General features: G+C 55.4%; 1 protein-coding gene across 2 annotated transcripts in view; it reads right to left on the bottom strand.

Annotated features, from left to right (window-relative positions):
* Positions 1 to 11,415, bottom strand: part of ARHGEF18 (Rho/Rac guanine nucleotide exchange factor 18) — a 52,464-nt gene extending 41,049 nt beyond the window's left edge. The window contains exons 1-3 of one of the 2 annotated variants that reach the window (XM_083720180.1): positions 11,231 to 11,415; positions 2,027 to 2,166; positions 1,046 to 1,539 (exon numbers count right to left, since the gene is read on the bottom strand). In XM_083720180.1, coding sequence (XP_083576306.1) covers positions 1,046 to 1,539; positions 2,027 to 2,041 — 509 coding nt within the window. In that variant the 5' untranslated portion in view covers positions 2,042 to 2,166; positions 11,231 to 11,415. Of the gene's footprint in view, positions 1 to 1,045; positions 1,540 to 2,026; positions 2,167 to 9,986; positions 10,588 to 11,230 lie in introns of those variants that run through there. The other variant, XM_083720179.1, reaches the window with a different exon arrangement.
* Positions 11,416 to 12,054: the final 639 nt, after the last annotated feature.

The following is a 12,054-nucleotide window of genomic DNA, read 5'->3' as shown; positions in this document are numbered from 1 at the left end:
CTCCTGGCCTCCTTGCGGGCTTCATGTCAAGGCGGATGCGTGAGGTGGGTCATTGCCCTCCTTATGCTCACAGATGAGGAGATCAAGAGGGGCTCGGCCGCCATCAGGGATCCCCATTTCCCAGCTGCAAGCTCAGCACCCCACCAGGATGCAGCAGCTGTCCAGCCTCCCCTCCTCCTTCAAGTCAACTGCCTTAGGTTAAAAGAGTCGAGTCCAGAAAGGGCCAAACTGCCTCCCAGGGTCGTGGGTTTGATCCCCACGTCAGGCAAAAGACCCCTGCATTGCCCAGGACTGGACGGCCCTCGCAGTCCCTTTCCAACTCTGCAATACTGTGATTCCCCACGTTCTTCTGCTTTGCCGTTCTCCACCAGAAGGAAGCCTGGATGAGGGCTTGCCTGCACCAGCCTGGCTGCGAGGCCAGGGAGACGGGGCTGTAGACCCAGTGACACAGAGCAGACCCATTGACTTCCATGGAGAGATGACTAACTTAGGCCCATTAACTTCAGCGGGCCTGTTTCTAAGTAGATGCAAAACCATGGAAGGAGGAGGCTTCTTCCCGCCCCCCTTCCACTGTTTATTTTTTGTCTGAGTGGAGCTATTTTACCACAACCGCACAGCGTCCGCAAGGCTCTTAAGGGTGATGAGAAGCAGCAACTTGACAGCCAGTCAGAGAGAGTTGGGGAGAGAGAGAGAGAAAGAACAGAGACCGTCTCCTTTGTCAAGGCTGCCCCAGAAAATCTCATGGGAAAAAGAAACACCCGACAGAGCCAAAGGCTCAGCCCAGGCAAGCCTATTCATCTGAACACACGCAGAGTGTGTCCCTGAGCCGAAGGCTCCAGTAGGGGTGGCTTTCCCCCAACTCTTCCGACCCGCGGAATGGCTCCTTCAGGCCTCGCTGTAGAGGACGATTTCACACTTGGGGAGCCACTACCAAAAAGGCCCTGTTGCAAGTCAACTGGGCTGCCCCTGGCGGTGCCGCCCCCAGCAAGGCCTCACCAGCTGGTATGAAGAAGGGGCTCTTTGGAATGACCCTAGCCAGACTCACCTGCGCTGGCCGTCCGTCGGAGACAAGGGCGCCTCCCAGCTGTGCCTCCGAGAGGTGGACATGGACCGGGCCAAAATGGGAAATGCTTCCGTGCCCTCCAAGGCGGCTCCCGACTTCTCCCCAGAGAAGGCCCCCCGGCCCCCAGCTCCGCACGAGCAGGCACAGTCCTCATCCAGGTAGTGAGGTGTCGCGTCCAAGCTGGCCTGCCCCTCGGGGCCACAGGGACAAGGGACCTGGGGAAGCACCCCACCGTGGCCCCTGGGCCTCTTAGCCAATGTGCAACAGCCGGCGGCCCCTCGGGATGTCCGTTCGAGGGACAAGGCCGCTGCGGAAGCCACACAGCCAGCAGCAGCAGCCTCCATGGGCGGCCAGGAGAGTCCCAAGTCCTTGTAATACTCTGAGCCCTGCAGAGCCGAGTCTATCGAGAGGAGGTCCTCCGCACTGCTGTGGATCGTGCCCGGGGAGGCGTCCTGTTCTGGAGAGGAGGCGTCCTCCTGCCGAAAGAGAGGGAGGAAGGCGTCAGAGTTGCAAAAGGTCTAGCCTACCTCGCAGGGGTGCTGCCACCCTCAAGCTCCCTGGAGGGATAGAAAGGCAACAGATAACATTTCAGGAGACTGGGGCACAGTAAATATTATATTTATTACATTTATTTGCCACCTTCTTCACTTGGGAGTTCCCCAGCTGGTGCCTCTCATCATTCCTCTGCCTGCAATGAGTCCATGATGTTGACTGAGGGCTGCTTTCTGCACACACACATCGCTCTGCCCTCCATCCGGACAAATGAGAGAAATCACTGGAGCCCAGAAGCACATCTCAGACAGGCAGAAACTCAAGGAGGGCTGGCAAGAGGCATGGCCGGGAGGGGAGGCCGAAGGGTCCGGCAGAGGGGGTTTCAAGGGCCGCATCCCGCTCCCTGGCCCAAGGCTCCTCACCCATGCAACGCAGCCCACTGCTGGGACGGATCCCATGGCGCTTCCTTACCCTCTCTTCTGCCATGCTGCTGAAGAAGACCTCATCCTCAGCGGTCAAGGACGGGGACAAGGTGTCTGGGCTGCTGCAACCTGAGGCCGGGATGGTCTGGCTGCCGGGGAAATCCTGCGCTGCCGGCTTGCACTCAGACCCTGAAGAGGAAGGAGGGAGTTAACTGCGGCCCCCATGAAAAAGAATCTCCCACGTCCGACCGAGCGAGGAGTTTTTGTCCTCCATCTGGGCCAGAAAGAGACATTCTCGATGTTCAAGGCCACTTTCCAACTGAACAGAAACACTCCAGGAAGATGGGGGGAGGGTGTGTGGCCTCAGGAAGGTTCTGTGGGCCAGAAAGAGGAGCCTGGAGGCCGCATTCAGCCCCTGTAACTGATGTTTGCCACCCTTGGATTAAGAAAAGCACGGCAGTTCATACATCCTACGAAGTGTGCTCGCAAACTCCACGTCACAAAGATTAAGACTCCAGAACCTTTGTTCCAGACTATCTCTCTCTCTACATATTTTCTTCTTTCTGAGCTTCAACTGTACTCCATTGCCGTGCCGAGCAGGCATGACAGGAGGCAGGGCCGAGGGCCACGTTTTCCGCTGCAGAGGGGCCGCTTCCCAGTGCCAACCTCTTCCCTACACCCCCTTCCTCTCTGTCCGGCTTCCTCCCCACCTAGCGAGCCTCCAAGGGGCTCTATTGCTTTCCCACTTACAGGGAACCTTCTGGCCATCCTCTTCCCCTCTGCCCACCTGAGAGGAGGGGCAAACAGCTCTTGTCTGAAATGAGGCCTTTGGAGAAACAAGGTGCGGCACTAACTGTAGGCAGGACCTGACCCCTTCTCCCCTACTATCCGTTGCTAGTAGCCATTGACAGCCCTTGTCCCCCGTGACTCGCAGTAGAGAGGAAACAGAAGCGGGGGCAAGAACCACCACCCCGGAACTCTTGCGGCGTGGGAAGTTGCTGGATTTCAGCAGGAAGGTACAGGGCATGAGATCCACCGTGAATTTGCCCTCTCCTCTTTAGATCTTCCTGTGGGAGGGAGTTCCACAGCTCAACTCTGTTCACAGAAGAGCAGCTGTGCTTGCAACTGCTGCTGTTTCAAGTGAGAGGTGGGGAGAAGAGAAACACCCGGATGTTTTGCAGCCCCAGATGTGCTGTCCTAGGCTCACCCAGGGCCTCTCTAACATTGATCCATAAACCCGAACCTCTCCCCCCGCCACCCGAGAGATGGGAGATGCTCCAGCCTCAACAGGCGATAAATCAGGCCCTGTGGGCTCCAGGACATGCCGTGCACAGGAGGGGCGGCTGCTTCGAGGGGAGAGGAAGCGCCCGAGGCTGCAGGGAGACCATTTTAGGCAATGTGCGGGCTGCCATGGATGAGAACACCAGGCGCTCTCGTTGGCTCGCGCTCACACGCAGCACCAACAACAGACACAAGGCCCTCTGCATGTCTGGTCTGCTTGGCAATCCCCAGTTAGTACCATGGAGAGAGGCAGTGAAGGAGCACCAGAGGCAGGAGGGGATGGGGAGACCCCCCCTCCATCAAGGAAGGCCAGGCAGTTCACCTCTGGCCTCACCTGTCCCTCCAGCCCAGGTGGAGGAAGGAGCTGTCAAACTCCAGCTTTTCCCTTTTCCACATTTCTGCAACAAAATCCTTGTGAAGATGCATTAGCATTTTAGTGCTAAATTCTCCCAATAAGCACCTTTTTTGGGGCAAACCGTTTTGTAGAATCACAGAACTGTAGAGTTGAAAGGGAGCCGCCAAGGGTCATCGGGTCCAACCCCTGGCAAGGCAGGATTCACAGCTAAAGCATCCTTTGACAGGTGACCACCCCAACCTCTTAAAAACCTCCAAGAAGCAGACCCCATCACCTTCCGAGGGAGCCTGTTCCACTTTCGAATGGCTCTAGGAGACACCATCACCGAGAAGACCCTCTGCCTGGTTCCCTGTAGCTTCACTTTTTGCAAGGAGAGAACCGCCAGAAGGCCCTTGGAGCTGGACCCCGGTGTCCAGGGTGGAGATGCTCCTTCAGGGATACGGGGCAAAGTCCGTTTAGGGCTTTCAGGGTCAGCACCAACACTTTAAATCGTTCTTGGAAAAGCACTAGGAGCCAGTGAAGATCCTTCAGGACCGGTGTTGTGTGGTCCCGGCGGCCACTCCCAGTCACCAGTCTGGCAGCCACGTTCTGGATTAGCTGTCGTTTCCAAGTCACCTTCAAGGATAGCCCCATGTAGAGCACATGGCAGTAGTCCAAGCAGGAGATAACCAGAATACGTACCACCCTGGCTAGACAGGGAGCAGGCAGGTGGGGTCTCAAATGGAGCTGGTAGACAGCCGCTCTGGACACAGAATTGACCTGCACCTCCATGGACAGCTGTGAGTCCATAATGACCCCCAGGCTGTACACCTCGTCCTTTAGGGCACAGTTACCCCTTTCAGGATCAGGGAGTCCCCCACCCCCTGTTCCCCATAAGCAGTACTTCTGTCTTGTCAGGATTCAACCTCAGTCCATTAAGTTGCCATCCATCCTTCAATTGCCTCCAGATACTCACACTGGATCTTCACCGTCTTCACTGGTTCCAATTTAAAAGAGATGTAGAGCTGTGTATCATCCGCATACTGATGAACAGCCAGCCCAAACCCCCTGATGATCTAGTGGCTTCATCGAGATGTTAAAAAACATGGGGGAGAGGATGGAGCCCTGAAGCACTCCACAAATGAGAGCCCAGGGGTCTGAACACTCATCTTTCAACACCACTTTCTGAACACGGCCCAGGAGGAAGGAGCGGAACCACTGCACCACAGTGTCCACCCCAGTTCCTGCTCCAGACTGCAATTGTTTCTCAGGGGGTAGTTAGGAAGAAACCAGAACCTCGGGGCTGCACATTTCCAGCAGATTGTGGCAACACATCCACTCTGTTTAAAAACAGGCATGCACAAAGAAGCAAAGCCTTTGCAGGTGAGAAAGAGACAGGGAAGTAAATGCATCGAAAAGCGTCCGGCGGATCGACAGGAAGAGCTATAGGCAGCCTGCAAGGCAATCAGGATGAAATGCTCCTGTCTGGTGACCCCTCCTGCAAGCCAGCCACAGCCTGCAGGGCGTTAGGGTGGAAGGCAGGTAATAAATGGCAATGTTGGTAAAAAATAAGGACAAAGGCTGGATCAAGACCAGACACGGGAGGAGGCCCTTATTGGATCTTTCGCTTCACAGGCCAGCAGCAAGCTCAGGTTGTGCAATCAGGGGTGACGTGGGGACGCCTTGCGCAGCCAAAACCCACTTCCTCCAAAGGTCCTTCGGAGGGTGGGGGTTGTGACGAGGAGGGCAGTGGGGAAGTCGCTCCGGGGCATCGCTTGCCTTGCAGCAGCCACTGCCCCGTCATCTCGCCTCCCTGTTACATCCTCTAAGTTCCCCCAAAACAAATGGAAGGCAGGGAAACGCTCCTTAAACGAGTGGACATCGCCCTGCAAACAAATCCTGCTCAGCAGCCTATTCAACAGAAGTGCGCACCACTCCCCCCCAATAAGACAACCCTTCCCACCCAACTTTCAGTACCATGTTGTCCAGGGCCGCATTTAGGTTGGATGAGGCCCTCAGCTCCTGAAGGTAACGGGGCCCTTTTTATGTCCAGCTGTCCTTTGTCAACAACAAATTGTCACTGTTTTTTGTGTTGAACATATGCTATATGGAAATTTATGGACCTACTAAGTATCTCAAGCCATTTGCACATGTTGCCCTGCAACCAGTCCATGCAGAATGTAGGCACCCTATATAGAGAAAGGAGCAAACCAGGGATATTTAGGGAGCAGGCTAGCAGGCGAGGCCCATGACTCACATCCTTGGAGCCTACACAACACAAAACACTGTTGCTGGGTGTAGGTTTTATTTTATTTGTGTTTTTTTATCTTACGCTTTGGAAATGTACATCCAGTCTTTCTTTTCCCTTTAAATTTTTTTGGGGGCCCTAAGAGAGTGGGGGGGACATGGGTGGTGCTGTGGGTTAAACCACAGAGCCCAGGACTTGCCGATCAGAAGGTTGGTAGTTCGAATTCCCTCAATGACGGGGTGAGCTCCCATTGCGCGGTCCCTGCTCCTGCCCACCTAGCAGTTTGAAAGCACGTCAAAGTGCAAGGAGATCAATAGGTACCGCTCCGGCGGGAAGGTAAATGGTGTTTCTGTGCGCTGCTCTGGTTCGCCAGAAGCGGCTTAGTCCTGCTGGCCACACAACCTGGATGCTGTACGCCGGCTCCCTCGGCCAATAAAGTGAGATGAGTGCCACAACCCCAGAGTCCGTCATGACAAGACCTAATGGTCAGGGGTCCCTTTACCTTTTTTAAGAGAGTGGGGCCCTAAGCTAGAGCTTGTTGAGCTTAGACGTAAATCCGGCACTGGTGTTGTCTCCTGCAAATGTTTTGGGGCAGATGCGCTCCTGCACTTGGCTTTGTCCTGCCTTCGTGTTTTGAGGTTTCTGAACGCCACTTGCTGAGAACTTCAGAAGGGGGAGAGATGCTCTTGCACTCCGGGTTCTGCTTCTGGGCTTCATCCCTTTGGGGCCTCTGGGCGGCCACTGCAAGGATGGATGGGGGGGCGCATTTGGCCTGATCCCATGGGTTCTTCTGACTTTCATTCCCTGTCGCTGCTGACTTCCTGAAACTTCCCACGCCACAAGAGTTCCAGTTAACCTGAATTTAATTTTGTGCCCCGCTTCCTTTGCTGTGTAGCACAAGAGTTGACCCCTCCCCGGATAGCAATAGGGTGGCAACCTGGGGGAAGCAAACTCACAAAGCGGAACAGCTGTGTGGACGGCCCACAGTTATTGCATCAGTGAGACAATGCAGAATGCGGAGGATCTGGAGGGGACAAAAGTAGAAGGGAGGCGCAAGGGACATCTGCCCACCTCCCCTCTCAATGGAGAGTTCTCCCTCTTTCCCAGATTCCTGCCACCTTGTCCCCAGGCTGCCAAGAGGGTCGCCCTCCTGGCCGAGATACGAGCACCGGGCAAAGCTCTCCCAGCGCAGAGCCCTTTGCCTCCCGAGATGCGGCCTGCATACCCAGGAAAACAACACCCTCCCAGGGCCGCTCGTTGGTTTACTTCGGTTTATGAGTCACTTCCCATAAAAGACATCCCAAAGCAATTAGCAATAAAAAACCTTAACAACAGATGCATCTATATCAACAGTATAAAACCGGGCATAAAAACAACCTGAACCAGACAGAAACCAGGACGAGAGCCTCGGCTTTTGAAGCCTTCTTGGAAAAAGGACAGTCTCAAAAGTGCAGGAGGGGATCCTCAGCACACACACCCCAAGGCAGAATGTGGCCCTCCAAGACTTGTTGTGCGGCCCCTGGAAAGGGAAGGGAATGCAGCCCACAGACTGGAAAAGGACCCATTCTCCTCCCGTCCACAACCCGACTCAGCAATGGCTGGGGATGGGTGTGCGTGCTCAGGTCAGCGTTCGAATTCAGCCAGGAGCCCCAGTGAACAACGCTCAGCCCCTCTCCTCAGCTTGGCCTTCCTTCACAGGTCTGTTGTGAGAATAAAACTAATGGGGGGAGAGGCCCCTTTGGAGGAAAGTGTGGGGTGTGAATCTATCAGGGCACCTTGAGCCTCTCTAGAGAAGCGGAGCACGTGAATCGAGAAGGTGAAGGGGACAGGCTGGATGGCTTCTCCCTGAAGGAGCTGTGGTCCCCTGACCACCAGCCCCACCCAGCTGTGTACTGTCCACACTGGCTGGCAGCAGCTCTCCAGTCTAGCCTACCCAGGAGAAGCATGCGGCTGAGACATGGTCCTCCCCTTCACAATGAAGCAAGTTTTCACGACTCCGAGCAAAAGTCTGCTTTACACGCAGGAACTTAGCAAACACCTCTGAATAATACCAGTTGCAGGGAACCTCAAAAGGAGAGAGCTCCTGCTGTTGTATCCAGGCCCTGCTCGTGGGCTGCTTCCCATTGGGACACCTGGTCGGCCACTGTGAGAACAGGGTGCTGGGTCAGGCCAGAGGGCCCCCCCTCTGGCCTGACCCAGCTGCTGAAGGACTCTTCCTAGAAGAAACTAGGAAGACCATTTCTGGGTGCTACAATTTAAGGAGGACGTTGACAAGCTGGAAGGTGTGCAGAGGGCAGCGACCAGGAGGATCAAGGGTCTGGACACCTGATGAGGAACGGCTGAAGGAGCTGGGTATGTTTAGCATGGAAAAGAGGAGACTGAGAAGAGATATGAGAGCCATCTCCCAATTTCTGAAGGGCTGTGTCACATGGAAGAGGGAGCCAGCTTGTTTTCTCCTGCTCCAGAGAATGGGACTCGAACCCATGGCTTCAAGTGACAAGGAAGGAGATTCCAACTAAACCTCAGGAAGGACTTTCTGACAGTCAGAGCTGTTGGACGGGGGAATGGTCTCCCTCGAGAGTTTGTGGGTTGGATGGTCATCTGTCATGGAAGCATTAACTGAGATTCCTGCATTGCTGTGATTCTGATTCCTCCACGGAGCCTCCATGGGCAGAGCCAGCCTACCTTAGAACAGGGGAGAGCCAGAGTGGGAAGAGGCTGTTACTCTCAGGCCCTGGCTTAGGGGGGCTTCCCTTTGGTGGCATGTGAGGACAGGGTGCTGGACTAGGCAGGGGCCCCCGGGACCTGATCCAGCTGCAGGGCTTTTTGGAAAGGTATTAGAGAAATTAACAGAGGATAAGACCAGCTACGGCGGTCGGAATCGCAAGCAGTGAGAGCTGCTGCTGCTGCGCTCAGTCCTCCTTGGGGACATTCTTCCCCTAGGGACTCATGTCTGGCCATCACGAGGACAGCAGGCCGGACCCCATGGGCCCCCTTTGGCATGACAAACATCCTGCTTCAGGACGCTTCCGATGTTCTTAATAAGCTCCTGGGGACATGAAGCAGATCCTGCAAATTGCCCATCTCCAACGGTGAACCATAAAAGGCTATGGCTGCAGCACGGAAGCAGAACGGCCTCTGCCCCAGGGCCCAGGCGCCGGGTAGCAGCTCTCCAGGATTTGGGGCAGAGGACACTCGTCAAAAAGGTGCTGGTTTAAATAGGGCCGTGGGGAGCTGCCTCCTGTGGAGTCAGAGCCTTGGTCTGCACTGACTGGCAGCAGAGGGTCAGGCAGGGGGTGGAGATGCCACCATCAGAAACAGAGCCTGGGACCTTCTTCCTGAAAAACAGCGCCTCTTGCCAGCCAGCGATGGGCCTGTCCTTGGAGGTTTCAGCTGCGACAAAAGGATCGGTTCTCTCAGAAACAGAGGAAGCTGCCCTGAACCGGTGCCAGAGCGCAGGGCCGCCAACACTGACTGGCAGCACCGGGGCTCTCCAGAGAAAGAGTCTTGAGCTACAACACCCCCCTTTGCAAAAGACAGAGTCAAGATTTGGGGGCGACGGAGTAAAACGGGGTCCAATAAAAGGAGCTGAGGCACAGGAGGGGTTCCTGGCTACCTGGAGAGTTTGGCCCCTGCCTCAGAAGCAGCTGGTCCTTTGAACAGGGCAGGTGGAGGTTCAACAGGCACAGCCCAATCCTGCCAGCTACATCCAACCCACATTTTATGCACCAATTATTTATTATGGCAATTACCAGCCTGAAATACCAAACCCGCTACCCCCGGGGTTACGGCATACTGTAGAACTCCGGGCACAATGTAAAAACCACGCAGCATGCATGTTGAACCAACCTCGCCCCTAATTAAAACCGTGTGGGCAGAAATAGCAGAGCAGGTCAACAGTTGATTAATGGGGTTACATCAATTCATTCAACGGAACCCACTTCAAAGAGAAGTCTCCTGAGGCCGGAGGACCCTCGCTGTGCCGCCCCTTTCTCCTCCCTGGAAGCAGGAAGCCCCGGGTGCTGGCGGGGGTCAAAGCAAATCCTAGCGCACACACCCCCCCCCGCCCCACTCTGCCACCCTTTGCAAAGGCAGCCTCCACCCCCCCACCCCACCCCGCTTGGCGCTGCCCTTTGGCCAGGTTACCTCGCTTGAAGGACCACCTTTTCATCCATCGCCTGGAGAAAGACGGCCAGGAGTGGTTGAGGAGGGAGTCGGCCATGGGGGGGCTTTGCAGGGGAGAAGCTGTGAATCAAAGGAAGAAAGGAAGAAAGGAAGAAAGAAAGGAAAAGAAAGAGGGAGGCAGCTTCTTCCTGGGGAAGGCAGCGAGGAGGACTGGGAGAGAGGAGACAGGCAAGGACTTTGTCAAAGGCATCAGCTGATGATGGAGGAGGAGGAGCACTGGAGTAGAGGCAAGCCGGCCGCCTTGGCACCTGCTCGGGCGCGCCCACCGGAGCGCACAGGCAGCTCTGGAGAGGCAAATCGGGACACCCGCTGCCTTGGCATTTTGCTTAATGCCCTCCAGTGAAATCCTGAGTCTTTCGCCCTTTGTGCACGGCCGTCGCATTGTGAGGATGGGATCTCCAGCCTTAACTCAGAACCCCCGTTTTCCTCCTGGCACGAAAGTGGCTCAGAGTGACTTGGCGAAGCCTCGGGGATCAGCGCACAGCACAAGAAATACCTGAACACACACGCGCGACGCACACACCTCGAGCCTGAATAAAAGGCAGGTTTTGTAGTGGCTGCCCAGCTTAAAGGGGGCACTTCGAAAGCCAGAGGGTGTCACTATCACTTTGGAAGCGGGGCCGGAGGGGTCAGGAGATGACTCTGGGGCACAGAAGGGACAGGTCTCTCTTCACCCATTTCATCCATTTGTTAAATTCGTGCCCCGCTGTCTTCCTTCCCCAGAGCTCGAGGTGGCCTGAGCAATTCCCCTCCTTCCCATTTTATCCCCCCAACAACCTTGTGAGGTAGGTCAGGCAGAGACTGAGCAACTGCCCCCCCCAGCGCCAGGCTACCACCCAATGGGGATGATGTTCTGTCTTGTGGAATAGAGCCTCCCTCCCTCTTCCAAAACTTGGGTTTGGGGGTTTTATGGACTTTCCTTGAGACAGAGGCACTTGGTGAACCTGGAGAAGGGCGCTGGGAGGTCTGCTGGGGCGAAAGGGGACCCTGCCCCTGCCCCACCCGACCTCCTTCTGCCCCCAGCCTGTTCCCCGCATCACCTTCTTCCTCCTGCTGACCTTCCTCCCTTTAAGACTGTGGCAAAACTTGCAGGAGGCCAGAAGCATCTTCGCTCTCTCCTCCTCTCTCTCCCAACCCTGCTTCCCTCTGCTGAAGAAGCGTTCTGCTGAGCTCAGAAGCTTGCTTTCTCTGTTGGGGGGACTTACCCAGATTCTATTTCTCTTGCTTCCTGACGCCTCTTCTCTCGCTGGGCACTCGGAGCAGCCAAAAATAAAATGAAATAAAGGCAGTTGGCTCGCTAGGGTAACCAGTTCGAAACCAACCACTTCCTTTTCTCTTAAGAAACCTCCTCCCATCTCCGGAAGGTGAGACTGACTCACTCCTTCTTCGTGCCTCTCGCTTTCTGCTAATGGTCCTCCCTCCTTTTGTGGGGGACACAAAATATACAGACAGCACCTTGTACGGCGTCCTTGGCACCCACCTTGCTCAGTATTGCCTGCACGGACTGGCAGCAGCTCTGCAGGCTTTCCGAGCGACTTTGTTACCAGGTTTGTTAACCAGGAGAGCCGCTGCCGGCCTGTGCTGACAATCCTGAGCTCGATGGAGGGGGGGGGTCTGCCATGGCTTAAGGCGGATTCCGATATGGAATGCTGTTTGGTTTCAGTTAACAAAGTCTACATACCACTCAATTGCAATGGAACTGCTAGGTGGTTTTTCAGGGAATATTAAAACCATCAATAAAAACCAGCCAGTTAACATTAACAGGCACTTATGGGGTACTAATAGTAACACCTTGAGTAGCTCAGTCCAGGGGAGGATGAGGCTATTGATCTCAGGGTTGTGGGTTTGAGTCTTACCGTTCTACGATTCTATGAACTTGACCCGGCAGCAAATGTGCAGATCTCTGAGCCACAGGCGTTACAGGCCGGCAGGGCCTCACTCTTGCCAGCAGCAGCGCTGCATCCAGCTACCGTTTGCGAGAAACATAGCGCAGGGCCACTTCAGGGCTCGTCAAGGCGCCTGGCAGCCG

This window comes from Podarcis gaigeae (genome assembly GCF_964106915.1).
Source record: "Podarcis gaigeae genome assembly, chromosome: 18".
Lineage (NCBI taxonomy): Eukaryota > Metazoa > Chordata > Lepidosauria > Squamata > Lacertidae > Podarcis > Podarcis gaigeae.
Note: the sequence above shows the minus strand (reverse complement) of the source record. Positions and strands in the feature narration are given on the sequence as shown.